The sequence below is a fragment of the Corvus cornix genome, chromosome 5 (assembly GCF_000738735.6).
Source record: "Corvus cornix cornix isolate S_Up_H32 chromosome 5, ASM73873v5, whole genome shotgun sequence".
Classification (NCBI taxonomy): domain Eukaryota; kingdom Metazoa; phylum Chordata; class Aves; order Passeriformes; family Corvidae; genus Corvus; species Corvus cornix.
This window is the reverse complement of record NC_046335.1, coordinates 45,756,289-45,772,787: the sequence shown is the minus strand read 5'-3', so window position 1 is coordinate 45,772,787 and position 16,499 is coordinate 45,756,289. Positions and strand designations below refer to the sequence as shown.

General features: G+C 45.0%; 1 protein-coding gene across 2 annotated transcripts in view; it reads right to left on the bottom strand.

Moving 5' to 3' along the window:
- CRACR2B (calcium release activated channel regulator 2B) overlaps nucleotides 1-12,018 on the bottom strand; it is a 29,383-nt gene extending 17,365 nt beyond the window's left edge. The window contains exons 1-7 of one of the 2 annotated variants that reach the window (XR_002043673.3): nucleotides 11,951-12,018; nucleotides 9,354-9,609; nucleotides 7,810-7,921; nucleotides 5,139-5,310; nucleotides 2,845-2,991; nucleotides 2,456-2,546; nucleotides 2,232-2,324 (exon numbers count right to left, since the gene is read on the bottom strand). Coding sequence is in view for 1 of the 2 variants with exons in the window: in XM_019281026.3 (XP_019136571.3) it covers nucleotides 2,232-2,324; nucleotides 2,456-2,546; nucleotides 2,845-2,991; nucleotides 5,139-5,310; nucleotides 7,810-7,921; nucleotides 9,354-9,609; nucleotides 11,951-11,970 (891 nt within the window). In the remaining variant the exon portion in view is untranslated. The remainder of the gene's footprint in view (nucleotides 1-2,231; nucleotides 2,325-2,455; nucleotides 2,547-2,844; nucleotides 2,992-5,138; nucleotides 5,311-7,809; nucleotides 7,922-9,353; nucleotides 9,610-11,950) is intronic. The other variant, XM_019281026.3, reaches the window with a different exon arrangement.
- Nucleotides 12,019-16,499: the final 4,481 nt, after the last annotated feature.

Genomic DNA, 16,499 nt, shown 5'->3' with positions numbered 1-16,499 from the left:
TGCCCATCTCAGATGACAAGTAGGGCATTCCAAGGGAGATCATACTGACACTGCAGCATCCAGCCAGCCACACTGGCTAACCAGGGCCCTCTGCTGAAGCTGCTGCTACATAGAAACTGCAGTACCCATCTGAGAACTCAGAGCCCAAAATAAAAGTATGCAATCCATGCTTATAGAAGCACCAGAAATCAGGTCTGATCAGGGTAGCAGGTGGCAGAGTCAGCCTCCACATTTACACCTTCAGCCTGCCTTTTCTCTCAGCCTACTTTCTTTCCCTCTCAAAAGAAAGATAAAGCAGCACACCATGGCAGAAGATTTTTTTTTTTTTCTTGCTACCACCCTCCTCTCTGCCAGCACACATGTACAACAGTCAAGAGCAGGAATGAATGGATCTGACCTTTCCTAGCTTCCTTGAAACACAAGCCCTACCTATATCTCCCCACTGAGGCTAGAAGAGCAAGCCACACCCAGCTTTGTCTGGAGTCCTCCAGGCCTGTGGACACTGGGGAATATTTCAGCAAGACTACATATGCTGAGCAGTGGAGCTGAGACTAAAAACCAGCAACCCCTGCTTACAGCCTTTGGATCTTGCAATAAGCCAAGGAACAGGCTTTAAATAAAGCACACCTGCCCCTCCCTATGAAATCTCCATCACGTACAACTCTCCCGTTTATGTGGTCTGTCCTTGAAAGTGATACTGTGGAATAGCACCATCACAGTACTGGTCTTAGGCCACAAGAGGGACCCGATTATCCACACAGCTCAGTACAAGCCTCAAGAGTTAAGAGCACCAGAAATGACCATTTGAGTAACAGAAAGTGTACATGCAGCCCAAGTGTTCTGCCCTGACCCTCAGCGAGAGGAGATGCTACCTAGGAAGTGCATGCCTGGGCTCCTAACTATGGTCCATTCCCCTCATACAGCCTTCCCATCTAAGGTCCCTGGACTAGGGATGTTAGAGGCCACACCTCTGACTGTTCCTCCTTTCAATGAATATTTACAAGCCTATTGTCCATTTGTTTGTCCAATTCATTTTTGAACTGCTGATATTGCCTGCCTCCTGTGGCCAAAAATCCAGCACTAGTCTCTGTATAAAGAAGTGTGTTCTTCTAAATCAAATTCATACTGGTCTCATTGAGTGTCCCTCACCTTTGCTGTTGCAGGATTTGGGGAATAACAGTTTTGTGTGGACCTTATCCATCACTTTTCTGACTTCATAAATCTCACATGTCTCTTCCCTCAGTTCCCTTCTCTCCAAAACCAAGTCTAAACTTTCCTGGTTTCTCTTCCTAAGGCAAATTTTCTGTTTGCTCAATCATATTAGCACTCTGTACCTTCATACTTGAGAAGGACACAGTAGAATTAGAGGAGACCAGAACTGCACACACTAAATGAGGCACATCGAAGATGTGGGCAGCAGGAAAAATACATCCTCTATCTTATTCTTGATATCCTTCCTGATGGCACCTCAGTTGTGCTGGCCTTTCCAGCTGCTGCACAATGAGCTGGTGATTTCAAAGAAGTGCTGTTTCATCCACATCACAGCTAGGTATCCAACTGGGATACCCCCAGTCTCCAGCATCTTGCTGGTACCTGCCATGACTTGTTTCTGTGGGGGTCACATCTCAGTTCTTGAGATACCAAGTGAAAAAAGACATCTGGAATGGACCATCCCATACAAATGTCCATGCCCAGGATGGCAGGCTAAAGGAAAGCTTGTGCTTTGATCTTTTATGTGACTGATTAATCAGTATGTCATCAAGTGCCCAAATGCAAGTGTACAATATGTACCTCTAAGTGTCACAGAACTGTTCATTCCAGGTCATTTTGGAGCAGCCAGAATACAAAAACTAGAGAAATCTGTCTCTTTTATGTCCATACACATCTTCCCTACACAACGACAAAAGGCTTCAAACTCATAACTTTGAAATTTTTACCCCATCTTCCTTGCCAGTATTGTACAGCTGATAGGAAGATTGTGCCAAGAGAACACAAAGCAGGTAAGAAAATGCATGCACAAAACATTCACAGAAAGGCATTATAGCTGAAGACAAACCAATTATTTGACAAACCATCTCAACACCTTCAGAGGCACGAGAGCACTACACTAGCCAGAGCCAAATTATCTAGTGCCAACCCTCAGCACTGAACACCATTGTCCATCAGAAAACAGGTCAGCAGAAAGACTGAAGAGGGGATGTGCTTTGTTAGAAAAGGTTTGGATCCCATACCTTCTTCTGGCGGTAGAGGATTTTTTCCAGCTCCTGCTCTTTGTTGTGCAATTCCTTCTGGAGCAGGTTACTCCTGTCATGCCTCAGTGCTTCCTGCAGAGGTAAAGATACACAGCTGTGCACAACACCCAGCACAGTAAGAGCTGTTCCTTGGCCAGATGAGCCGCCACCTCTACTTCAGACCAAAGGAACGTTGCCTTCAAGCCGAGAGAGAGAGAAGGTACCTGGCAGACCAGCCTCTCCCTTTCTGCTTTGATCTGTTGCTCCATTTCTTCATAAAGGCACCTGACTTCTCGATCATGATCTGACTCCTTCCTACAAAAGACAGGTGCATGCAGGTCAGGAGAGAAAAAGAGAATACAGAAAGGAAAGAGGAGGGTGGAAACAGATTCCTACTAACAGCTGTGTGGCATTGAGTGGGATTTTAACCAGACTGAAGGTTATGGGGGAGCACAGATGCAGAGCAAACCCATGGGGATCAGACCAGGATAGAGTCATTCTATTACAGCAAGAAATATCTGTGCATCCTGTAACCCAGTCTCTCCTTGCATTTGAGACAGGATCCAAGCATCAGCTGGCTCCTGGCAGCAGATGGCCATGATATCCTCCTTACCTCTTCAGTGCTTGTTCCATAGACTCCTTCTCATGATTCACCTCCTTTATGTATGACGAAACACGCAACAGAAACTCTTCAAAGTTGGATAAGAGCTCTGGACGCTCCTTTCGTAGCCGAGCCCAGAGCTCCCGAATCTCATGTGGGCTGGAGCAAGCATACAAAAGAGAAGGAAAGCAAAAGAGTTACTGTGTCATCTTATGGACTGTTATTCCAACTCCAGCATGCACTCAGGACAAACTGCCATTCTCCTGTGATGATCTCTGTTACACGATTACAGCAAAGGGGGAAATTGGACGGTGACAGAACATGCATGTGGAGTGGGATCTATTGTGAGGTCAAAATAAAGGAAGTCATCTGAAAGAAGAAAAGAAAAATAATCTAGGAAGCAAACATGGAATGACTGCTTTTCCAAGTATTCATCAATAATACATTTGGTGTCTACATCAAGACTTGAAGAAATGAATATTCAGCAAATTTGCTGTGTTATGGTCAAACTGTTACAGCACACAGAGTTTGGCACACATCACACATCATTGGTGTTTTTCTTACACTCAGACTGTACTGCTGGCTGCTACTGTCCTCATCTTTTTTACAGGTTTGGAAACTGAGGCAAAAAAAAAGATGCAGATTTGCTCAATACAATAACAGTGGAGAAAGCCCTGGAAAACCAAAGACGTCTTTTTCTGACCCTGCAATAATGATTACACTGTTTTGACATTTAATTCATGGCAACTTGAACACAGCACTTACAAACTTATGCATTCCCAAAGTGTCTTGTAAGCCTGCAGACATCACTTCATGTTTCTTTTTAGGGAAGAGCTTTTTTTTTTTTTTAGATCATGAAACGCTTTGGAAAAACTGCCTTGAAAGATACAGAATAATTATAGTCAGTATCCAAATAGGTATTTTTCTTTGCCTATGTATTTGTCTCCCTTAGTATTCTTTGGGAAAACACAAAAGCAAAACAAACCAACCAAAAAGCTTTTGATTTCCTCTGCCAGTATTGCATGACAGCCTTCTTTTTCTGTACCAAGTTAAAAAAGTTATAGCACTTCATCAAAACTTCATGTTTTAGATAAAAGAACATATTGAGTCCTGTTAGTAAATTAAACCATTTCTTTCTAGAGAAAGCAGTGAAAATATTTCAGATTCCTGCTCTCACCCCAATTATCTTGTTTGATATTACTGCTTTAAAACAGCTGGTTTGCACAAAGTTGTGACATGAAGTAGCTACTGAACTCATTGCATAAAACTGCCAGTAAACGGTCAAAATAAAACACAAGATAATTCCACTTTAAGACTTCTGCTTGTCAAAGCAGAGTTATAAACAGTAGACACTGTTTTCCCAGAAAGGTAGCATGGCCTTTCACAGTGTCATCCTGTTGTTTAAAACATAACAGCTTCCCAGAATATTTTCCAGACAGAAGTTGTTTAGCACTAAAAACATGCAGGTGCTTTGCATCACAATGAAAATATGGGGAAAAAATGTCTGATTTGTGACAGATGCACCTCTGAAAGCAGCAAACTCCATCACTCTCAGCTTCTGTCTCCAATCCTGTCCACCTCCTTCCCTAACCTGGACTGCTCCCTGCAAACTGGCAACACAGTTGGAGTACAGTGCCTGAAAAGAAGGACAGCCCAGATGCAGTTGGGCACCTCAGGCCCTGCAGGTGTGCCTCAGTAAGAACCAGTTATGCATAATGCTTCATGTTGGAAAGCCTAAAAAAAGGCTGGATGACACTGGGGCCAGTAGACTCTACTGGGGCTACATGCAAGGGCATCTCACTGGAGCACCCCTTTTCCCAGTTTATCCTTTCACACTCTTCAAGATCAGCCCAGCCCCAAGCAGCTCCTTGAACACAGATCCTTCACAGAGACTCTTACAAATGATTGTCTGGAAATATGTGAACAGTCACACACCATTTTGCAACAGAGAGCACACTCATCCTCCTTACCTCATCTAACCCTCCCATGCTTCTTTTCATTTGCTGCCTGGGCTGGACTTGTATGCCACCAGCTGTTCCATTTTACAGCTGTGTTATGAACTCAAATTTGGGAAACTGCGAAAAGCACTGAGCTAAATGTAATTGGTAACCGATGAGCAAACCCAGACCACACTGCATTTGCTACCAAGCATCTGGAAATCCAAGGCAGCAGTACAGAAATCCCAAGCAGTGCTTCAGAGAACAAGCAGCTCAGTTCACCTCTTTGGTCTGTTTTGGTACTTTGAAGTTTTGGTACTGCAAGACCAAAACAAGGTAGAAGCAATGCCATGCAACTCCCCTACTTACTCTTCAAACAATTGGGCTGCTCCAAGCTGCTCTATCATGGAACAGAATCGTTTCTCTTCATCATCATCTGCAGGGTCCAAGTCATCTGACCAGCCTGACTCAAAAGTCTCCTCGTGTCTGGAGTGATCCATTCTCCCAGCCCCTTGGCACAATTCAATCCCTATTAACTTTCCTGGTGGAAGGTGAAGAGAAGAAGAATAAAGAAAGTCAAATTGGATGTCATTTAATACGCTGCTATTTACATGGCAGCCTGACAGAGCTCCATGAGAAGCCTCCTGCATGCTGCTGGTGTAGGATACAGCTCCAGGTCAGTGAAGAGCCTCTGTTCTGACGTCCTGAGTGATGTCAGTGGCCGTTCCACAGTGCTGGGGCTGAAGCTGGCTCCCAGCCCAGCCACAGGCTGCCGGGCTCTGCTCACATCTGAGCTGCCACCCTCGGCCCGGGGCGCTCAGCATGTGGCGAGCGGTCACTCCACTCCCACAGAGCGGCGCTGTGGGTTCAGGCGCCACCGATCCCACAGGCTCTCTCCGGGACTGCGTGCCGGCCCCGAATAGTACCATGCTGCAGTTCCTCAGCTTAAAAACTGGAGAGGAGGGGCTCATTACCCCTCCCTCCTCATGTGCTACATCCATTCTGAGTCAAGCGCTACACAAGGACAGCCTCTTGTTGGGATTGTGTAGAACAGAATGAACTCGCCCTCTAAGCACCTCCTCCTGCCCCATCCCACGTACGGATAGCTTCCAGCTATCTGGATTTTGTTTCATGCTGAGACGCTAATGCCACAAGAACATCCTGCTATGCAAGGCATGTGACAAATACTGGTGCTGGGAACAAATTCTTCTCAAAGAAACAGATCAAGCAATCCTATCCGAAACACAGGCCCTCATCTTGTATACAGAGTCAGGTCTTCAGCAGCAGCTACTCTTCCTTTCCAAAATACATCTGCTTGGTTCAAAAGGCAGAAATTACTTTTCCCAACTCTAAGACCAGGAGTCAAGGATGTTCACAGAGCACAGATGAGAACAAGACACTACTCTAAGGGGAAATATATTCACCATTATTATACTTCAGAGGATTCAACTCTACCTCTTCTTATCTCCATAAATCCAGAATTTAGCTGCTTCTCTCCCACTCCTAAAATGTGCTGTAAAAAAAACTTGCAGTGTGGAGATAGATACTTAGTTAAAACCTGATAATCAGACAGTTAATTAAGGAGAAGGGTTTAGATCAGGCACTTTTGAGGTCTGCTTTTGAGAAAGAGTCATTATGTCTCATTATCTCTCTTTTGCAGATGGGAAAATTGAGGTGGAGAATGATCTGAAGATTGTTTTGATATCCTAGAAGAAGCAAGGAGCCATCTCAAGAAGCAGACTTGATTGCAGCTTGAACTGCTTCCCTTGATTTCCCCGCTGCACACTCCAGAAAAAAGACAGCCAGGCCAAAGTCTTGAGTTAGGGGAAAAGTCTGAAAAGGATTTCAGTGATGCAACACACGAAGAATAACCGTGAAGAAAAGAAATACAGAAATTAAGTGTTTTGCCTAGACTGGAGCAAGTGCCATGGAGCCAGGCTGCCTACACAAAGAGAAAACTTGCCTACCTCTCCCAGCAATGGCACTGAGGCAGATGCCCTCATGATGTCCATCTGAGGCTGTGCCCATGGGACAAATGCCTCATGCAATGAGATTTGGGAATAACCAAGTCATAACATAGAGGGCACTGTGGATGCCAAGGTGCCCAAATGGTGCCCATTCACCTGCTACATAGTGCTGGACTGAAAAGCCCCCACTCCCGACAGAACTCTTGTTTCTGCCAAAAGCAATGGAACCAGCCAACAAGGACAGAAGCACAGGGCAGGAACAGCTGTAGTGAGCAAGCACTCAGTGGGTTAAAACAGTCCCTGAACAGGCTGACCCAAGACACAGTTTACTGGGTTTTTTTAGAGGAAAACTTTGCAACTTCTCCTCTCACGGTGGCTGTTCCTGAGCATTCAAATTGCAGCACTAAAAAGACCTCACTCCCAGGTTGTGAGAAATCCAGGAGCAAACACAACCTGAGCAATCAGGACAGCAAAATTCAGGAGCCTCTTCCATCACTTCTGAAAACCCTAGACCACCTGTGTTCACTTGCTTTGACCTGATCCACTTAACACCTCTGCATGTCCAAGGAAAGCACTGACAGGTGCAGATTTTCTGAGAGCTGACAAGGCAGCTGAGCACGTGTGCTGCTGGGTGAGGACTCTGGCCAAGGATTAGTATTCTCCTAGTGTTTGGAAAAGACAGCATTAAAAGGAAGATAAAGGCTTATTTGCCAGTGTTAATGTCCTTGAACAGCACTGCTACCAGCTGGAGACTGTTGCCAAGAGGCATATTTCCATGCAGATGAACAACTGTGGATCAGATAGCCAGGCACAGCTCACAGCATGTACCCTCTCCAGCAGGAGATGTTCTGTGGCTGGCTCTACTAGGTAGGCAGGTAACAGCTGTGGGAGAAGGCAGCACAAAGCCTCCAGGAGGAGGATACACACCCACCCTCTCCAGTGATGCTCACATGAGCATGGGGCATTGTCCTGCATAGCTGGTGCAGCTTCAGCAGAACCACTGCACTTTCTTACCAAAAAACATCCTGTCACAGGTGGGCTTTTTCCTTCCTCTACCTCTGTACAGTCCTTACCTAGACCCATGCTGAACTCCACAGGTGTCAGGTATCCCTTATTATTCTGTTCCAAGCTGTCAAAAACTGTCTCCAGCTGCTCAGGGGTTAGGGGGAGTTCACTCTGGAGCTGCTGCAAAGACAAAAGAATGAACAAACTTGAGGCATGGCTCAAGTCTTCCTTGTGACTGTCCCTGCCATCCTCAGCTCTGGCCCACGGCAATGTGCCCTTTCAGCACTGCATCCTGCCCAGGGTGCAACAGTCTGCCAGCACAGCTGAGTGACGACACAAACACCTGTCTGGAGCCATTGATATGTTGACTTTTTCCATTACTGGATGATTCAACCAGGACTTCAGAGAGGGAATTATTTTGTTTGGAGAAAGTTCAGCCTGTTTCCTCCCCCACTACAGAAACACTGCCTCTAGTTCACTGCCTGCCTCCCTCCATTCCTGCTCAAAGGTGGCACTGCCAGCCTCCTGTGACCACTGCTGCTCCCAGGAGAGCTCTCTCTGGGCACATCAGGTACAGCTCCATCTCTTCGGCCAGGGAGGGAGGTCAGACTTGTGGGTATCTGGATTCAGTTCCAAGCTCTTGCAGGAAATCTTGCAGCTCCTAAGGGAAATGTTCGGTCCATAACAGCGAGTTAGCTTTCTTCTGTCACCTTCTGCCTTCTGGGACTGTATCACTACTCCCACAACATGGACAGGGAGCAGAGCAATTCCCCTTGGTAATACATGGGCAGAGCACCCAGTGTGGAGGGACACCCGAAGAAACAAATAACAAAGGGGTGTAGGCTAAAACCTCGTAACTGTCCATTAAATGTGCAATAAAAAATTATTAATGTAACTATAAAAATTAGGCATCACACAACCCAAAGAAAGTGAGTCAATATTTAAAGCAGCATGAACCTGTCAGGTGTTATTTACAGATGTGGGGAGAGATGGGGCAGGAGAAAAACAATCCACATGTAACCTTCCTGATAATCCTTCAAAACAAAACTCACAAAGAACTACAGGGCTTTTGCTAACAAGTACTTTTTTTAACAGAATGCACCAAAACACATTATTGTAGAGCAAAATTATAGTTCAGGACTAAGGTGAGTTTTTGGATCGGGCTTTAGCTATGATTGTATAATTTTTTTGTCTCAACTTTTTTTGTGAGAGGTTGATAGATTGTTCATCGTGCGGTTTTTTGGGGGGGAGTTGTTGTTTGAGGTTTTATTTTTTTAATTAAACCAAAGATTTTTTTTCCCCTCCAGCTTTCCTATCTACTGCATGCTTGATGTAAGAATTGTCATGACATTTTTTATTTTATGCATTCCTTAAAAATTTGGAATTGCAGTCCCACTTGTCTCAGGAATTCCCTGGAGGTGCAAGGTCCTCCTGGGACTTTTAGCTCCTAACAGCTGGCTGTGCCAGAGTTTGGTCTTAGAAATCTGAGTAAGACAGAGACCACATGCACACCCACACATGCCAAGAGTGAAGGCATGCCACATTGTCCCCTGTTCTGCCACCCACAACTTTACAGATCCTCCCAGGACAGAGGAAGAATTTTTTCCCTCACCTGCATGTCCACCTTGGTGATAAAACCCTTCTCATCCTTGTCACACAGCTGGAAGAGCTCCCTTGCCTTCTCAAGCATCTCCACCTGCACATCTTCCAGTTTGCTCATTTGGCCAGGAGGAGAAAGATGAGGAGCCACCTCATCCTCCTGACCCCCTTCCTCTTTTCCTTCCCAGCGGACGTATCCCAAGAGCATTCCACTCTGGTTCTCCATCTTCTCAAAGTCTTTTCCCCCAGGGCAGGGCCAAACAGAAGAGCTGTGGCGCAGGAAACAGAGAAAACACAGTCAAACATGACCCTCCACTTCCAACCCACACATGATATAGTTAAATGCCTCAGTGGTTGAAAGAACAACATTCAGCATCCATATCTGGACTAGATAACCTTTAAAAGTCCCCTCTGACACAAAATATTCCATGGTTCTATGAAGTGAGCGGAGGGGGGAAGGGAGTTTGTGTCAGACACCACACTGAGGTACACACCACATGTAGGAACACCCTGTACGCAACATGAGTGTACCTAAGCCTTCCACACACCTGTAACCCTCCACCAAGCAAGGAGGCTCTGTTGCCATCTCTCCTCCCCTGCCTCAGACCTACAGGGCAGTCCGAGTTCTTTGCTGGTGAAAGCCAGGTACCAAGGGAAGGTTTCAGCAGAAACAAGAGGGTGGGAAGGGAATATTAAAGCACACAGGTAAATCTGCGTGAGAGCACAGTGATAGTCCCATATCAGCTGAGACGGGGCCCAAACACTGCGAGCTGCTCCTCTCTGGTCTTGGTTCCTCTGGCAATAACACATACTTTTCCTCCTCTTGTTGCTTTTCTGCACCACACCTCTGAGCACCAAACCTGCATCAAAACTCCAAAAGCCCAGAGCAGGACGAGAGCAGATAGCAGGATAATCTGTGCAAGTGGTAGAAGAATAATGTCTCTCCCAGCCCCCTCCCAGCCAGGTCCACTGTCTGGCCTTCCACCTCTGACATTTTCTTGTTAACACTTTCCAAATAGTAGCTACATCTTTATTTAATGCTGTTACAGTAACAAAGAAAGGTCAGACAATTCCTACACTGGGAAAAATTTAATAAGCTGGACACTCCTGACCCCTTGCCTTCAAGCCTCTGTTTTGAGAACTTATGAGTTGCCAAACAGAATTTTAATCTGAAACGTTCACCTTTATAGGAAGGAAACCACAAAACTATGGAGACATTTCAGAGGCCAAAGAAAATATTTCCCATCGCTTACAAGTACCTAAAGCAAAAAGGAATGGGAGCACCCATTTAAGCACAGTACTGTGATTGTAAAAATGCCTACATCCCTACACCAAGTCACCTCCTGACTTACTGATCTCATGGAATCAGACAGCTTCTCCAGACAGCTCCTCTTCAGCAACACCACCACATTTTTGAAGCCTTGTTGCACTGATTGCTTTAGATTTCTCCTTATGCAGACCTGTTTTCTGCATTGCAGGGCAGAAGTGAGCTGTGCAAGCAGGCTAAGAGCAGATTTAAACAGTGCTGGACAAAGAGGGCTTGAGGGTTGGGTTGCTTGGGGTTTTTTAACCTCCAAGACATTAAAAGCCACGTAGAGATGCCACGATAACAAACAAACTAATTCTGTTTGCACTCTTGGTACAATGGGAGGATAAAGAGCATGATGGCCAGGAAGAATGTCACATGTGAGAACGATATGAAGCTGACACAAAAGGAGAAGGCAATTATGCCCCACGCTATTTGACTCCATTTATTACTGCAGCTCTGCGAGCCAGCGGGTGGTTCTGCTTCACAGAACAAGCAGAACACTTCATTCCCCCTTTCAAATCAGTGTATTTCCAGGGCGCCTCTGTTTCAAATAAATATCTGCTCAAGTGACACTAAACTCTGCAGAAGACTACCTATTAATGGGTACTATTATATGTTTCTAGTCAAGTAAACACCCCTGGCAAGCAACGGACACAGAGCTGGACCCAAGCTTTGGGGAATACAGCAGTGGAAAGAAAGGAAGAAAGCATAAAAAATAAGACAGCAGACCACATTTTTCTCTCTTGCTCTTTCTCAAACAAACCCTCCAACCAAGCATTTTTTGTGTTATGGAGCCAGCACAGCAAAATTTGGAGACTAAAGTTAGATTCTATACATTAGCTGGACAGTCAGCTTGCTTCTGATGGCAAGTCTGTGTAAGCAGTAAAGAAGTCAGAAACAACACCAGCTTGCTTTTCATGTTCAAGTAAAAATGGCAAAGCTGGCCTTGAAAGAAAAACAAAAAAGGACCCAAATTTCTTATGCTGACTATATTTTACAGGTGATTATGGTGAGGAATAACAGCCACACTAGTGAATGATAATTATTGGCTCCTACAGGCCACCTTCCTGAAGGTTTTTTCCAGACCCATTCCTTTTGCAAAGATACAGCCTCAGCACAAGCAACACCCTGTACCAGACAGCAGCAGGGGTGGAAAGCAAAAGGGATTTCAAAGCAAGAGCCATGACAGGATTGTAGAAAATAGCCAGAATAAGAAAAGGCACGAGTAAGCAATGTTTTCTAAAACATCCCTCTAGCTGCCTAAGAGACACCAAGGTCCCCAGAAGTAAAGATGACCTTACTTTTTAATTTTCATCTCCATCAGTTCTAGAGCAGCCCATGCAGTTGACGTCTCCCCATCTTTCCTGCAGCAAATAAAAGGTGGTGCAAGGATGATGTTGTGTTCTCTCTCTGAGACATTTTTTTGAAGCTGAAATCCAACTCATTACATCCCTACCTCTAGCATTTCCTCTTTTTATCAAAAGCCCAGCTGCACTGTAGCTCCCAAACACTGGCTGAGTTAAAAGCCTCTTAATTAGAAGAGCTGGGAGCCTGACATGGACAAAAGTCTGAAAGGATTTCACTCGTGTAAAAGACCAAGCCCATTAATTCAATGTTCAGAGCAGGAAGTCTCTTGTCCAAGCTCCTTCAAGTGGCTTCAAGCCAGATGTGGCTTTTTCAATGGTGAGACAGCACTTGTAGAGAACAAAGCAGCAAATAAGAGAGAGCCCCAGCAAGCAAAATACATTGCAGCTCTGATGGACTTCTCTCCCAGAAGCCTGTGACTGAGAAGTTCTTCCTCTCTATCCCTGTTTGTAAGGGCACTGAGTGGTGCAGGTGGGGCACAAAGCACATCTCAGTCTAACAAGTGCTGTCATACCTTCCCAGATCATCACTGCAAAGTACTGGGGCAGCAGCTTCATCAGCACAATGCACAACATCACAGAAGGACCACTTTGAAAGAGGCTGAGGTCAATGGAGTACCAGAAATGTGGGCTGGTATCTAAAAGTGAGGCAAGCAGAGCTGGCTTAAGTGCAGAAAGATCAGCTTGGGAAGAACCATGCTTGCCTAACACAAGGGGCAAAGGCAGAGAAGATACGTACAGGCAGCTAATGCTTTTGGTCAGGCAAACCTGCCAGGCTCTGCCAGAGAGATGAAGTCAAGCCACCTCCAGTGACAAAGCCAGTGGTTTTTACCAAAACTTCTTGTCAGGATTAGTTTTTCCAGGTCCTTTCTGGCAGGAAAAGGTAGTTTTTCAGTCAGCATCAGTAAGAATTAATTTCCACACCTAACCTGGAGTCAGGACAATCTCTGCATCTTGAGCTGTTGATTTCCATCATAAAAAGGTGTGCAATGGGTCACAGCAGAGTTTGTCTAGCCCGACATCCTGCCCTCAACAGTGGCTGTGAATGGCTGGTGAAGGAAGAGTTACAGCAGGGAAAGCAAAGAGAAAACTTCCCTAAAGACATCTGCCAACTACTAGCCACTGTCAGCCTGGAGCAATTCCTGAGCCACATGGTTCCTTCCTTATCTTCCAAGACACTTGTCCAGCCTCCCTTTGAAACTGTATGAAAACATTCACTGTTCTCATGAACATGCTGATAGAAACAGGGTGCCTGCCGCAGCCAGGGAGTGCTGACAAAGCTTCATGGGACTATTTTTGGGGTAGACAGTTTGACCATCATCAACTCCATGAGAGATGAAGTCCCAGCTTCAGTTCAAACGAGTTCTCAACCACCTTCACCTCTGGGAACTGTGTTGGAGACCAAAAACTCCCTTCTCAGGGCCTGGGAGATCTAATAGGAAGATGGAAATGCCAGGAATCTAGGGGGCTCCAATACAACATGCTCCAATTGCCCTGGTGTGCAATGTTCTTCTTCAGCCCTGTCTTCCCCCACCCCACGGGTTTGTCTGCCTTTGCTCAAGGTCAGCTCTGATACTGCACAGCCCAGGTTTGGGCAGTGTCCAACACCTGAAAAACCTGATACAAAGCTATGGATTACATAAGTTAACTCCTGCCATAGTATGTGCTGGGGCTTAGCAAGCAAAAATTCACCTGCTCCTGCAAGACAACTTTCCCAGAGCCTGGAAAGCAAACACAGGTATTCTCAGACACAGGAGATCGCCTGCCATAAAGACAGCTAGCACCAGCTCTTGTATTCTACACTGAGGAAACTCAGACCAGTCTTACATGACTATTTTAACTACCTGAAGCATTAACTGAGATTTGTCCTGTGCAAAGCTGTGGCAGAAAGTCAGCTGGATCCCATGGGCTTGGCATTCTTTGGGGAAATCATACTACTTGAATTTTAATCCTGACTCAGCTGGTTATATGGCCTTGGGTAACTCATGTCACCTGCCTATGCCTACAGACCGTCAGCTCTTCCAGTTTGGTTCCTAATGCTTGTGACAGCTGGCACTTTAGGACTCAGTATCTGGAGACTGATAATTACATGTGAAACTCAAGCATCAAAACAATTTCAAAGCCTCAAAGCTGAAGAATGAAAAACTTGAACACAGAAACCGCAAATTTCAACAAACAGAAGAACAGACCCAAGTAGCTTTTTCTGGAAAAGGGAGGTCCTCCTTTCAAGGTAGCACCACAGGGTCATCATTTTCAATTTATTGTCTCAGAAAGCTGCTTCTTGTAGCTGTAAGCAGTGTTAAAGAGGTACAGGAAAGTCATGGATAAATTGCTATCAACAGCCAAGCCCTTATCTAGGTGACCCTGACCACCATGTGCACATGACAACTTTGGGGTGCTATTTCTTTTTTGTTTTTTCCACAGCCCAATGACAAGGAGGAAAGGAAAGTGAGGAGTGCAGCCAAATATCCACAGCTGGTCCTTAGATGACCCTAGTCACTGCAGGGCATTGTGCACACACTGAATATGCTGCATTCCTAGCAGTCCTCCCCAGTGCAAGACAATGAACCAACAGTTAATGAAGGAGGGAAAAACTAAACACAACTGGCTAAATGGCTTACCCAGGATTACAGAACAAGGCCAGTGTTTGGGTCCTGTAGAGGGAACCTATAAGGGAAAGCAGGTTTTTGCTTTCCTGTACCACTGAATTTTTGGTGACAGAGTGGCAGAAGGGAATATTAAAGAAGAATCATTACAGGCACAGAGTAGGTGTCCAAGGTGTACCACAAACTAAAGTGTTCAGATACTTGCTGGGAGGTTTCCCAAAAAACATCCTCCTGTATCTCTGCCTAAGACAATATTATTAGAAACAACAAAACCACCCCCATACTAAAGCTAAATATTTAAGCCATTTATTTAAACAAATCAGAAGAACACGCACCCTTTCCTTTCTACTCCTGATGCAGGAAAATAAGTCTTGCAACTTCAAAGGAAGGAATTCACCAGGTGTTTAGGTCACATTAATCACACTCCTGGTGCATATGCTGGACGAGACAGGTTTGATCCCATACATGAGAAGACATGACACAAAGAGGAGATGAAGGGCTGTGTAAGGGATTACTGCAGCAGAAGGCTGTTGCCTCAGCAAATTACAAATGCACAACAAAAGCAGGCCAAGATGCAGTAGGTACAAAGCATTTGTTGCTTGGTCATGGAATGGAAGCATCACTCAAGAGCAGGTGAGCAACTGATAAATTCCACAAGAAAAGGGCAATAAAATCTTCACAGGTCCTTATACCATTTTATATCAAGCATATGCTACCTGCTCTGTTTGCTTACCTACCTTTTGCTCCCAAGGTTTTGAATGCTAGCAATTGCTATAAAAAGTGCTCATTGTAGGTCACAGTCACATCTACACATGCCAGATTTTATAGTACTGTGAGACTCAGTGATCACATATGGGTATTTACAATTATTATCCTAGTTGTGGGCAAAAAGCACATATGCACTGACAAAAATCACAGCCGTGCCAAACTGACCAGGTGAAGGCAGAGCAGAGATCTTGCCAGGGAAAGACACTGACCCCTGTGGCAAACTGGCTTCCACAGATACTGAATTTCCAAAAGCTTCTCAAAGGAACTGGGTACTCACTCGACAAAAATTATTTTAAAAGGCTCTGCCAAAGCTCAGCCTGAAAAGGGTGGGAGAAGAGCAAAAAGAAAGTACTTATTTCTCTGGTGTACTTCGTTCAAAATTAATTTTGCTCTTTCCCTTCTCTGGGAGATTTATTTCCGTTGTTTGGAATTTGTTTGGGTGGTTGTTGGGTTCTCCCTTCCCAAAGGGAATGGCAGGAAAAGAAATACACTGAAAAATGAGAAAAACATCATTGTTTTGTGAAAGTTTTTTCTTTAAAAAAACCTAAGAAACCCATACACACCCTGGGCAGAAAGCCTGAAATCAGGTGTTCATATCTAGAGCTACACTTTACTCTCTCTCTTTTAATTGCCTGCGCTTGACTGTATCCCTTTAAGGAAACAGGAACAAATCCAGGAACCTTTGTGTTGTTTATTCAGCAGGGGATTAGCCCAGCCTGATAGCCCCGAGCTAACCCGTGCTGCAATATCTTGGATGACTTCATCATGGGATATGCCAATAGGATAAGAGGTATATCCCAGAAACACTGACAGGTTCAAGAGCCTTCATCATTCTGAAGAGCTACTTAAAAAGAGGCTCTGCTGCAATTCACCATTTCCCTCACCAAAGATCATCAAAGAGGAATTTACCATTATCAACTTCTTGATCTTTGCTAAAAAAACTTGCCATGGGGAAAGTTGCTTGATTCAGACTCTATGCTCTATCACCAAGCAACCTGAGAGTGGTAATGGCTCTCTTTTTCCATTTCAAGAGGCGAACAAATAAACTTCTTAAATCTGCACTCACTCATGCTTCCCGATTCAACAGCACAACACAAACCACCGACTGTGCC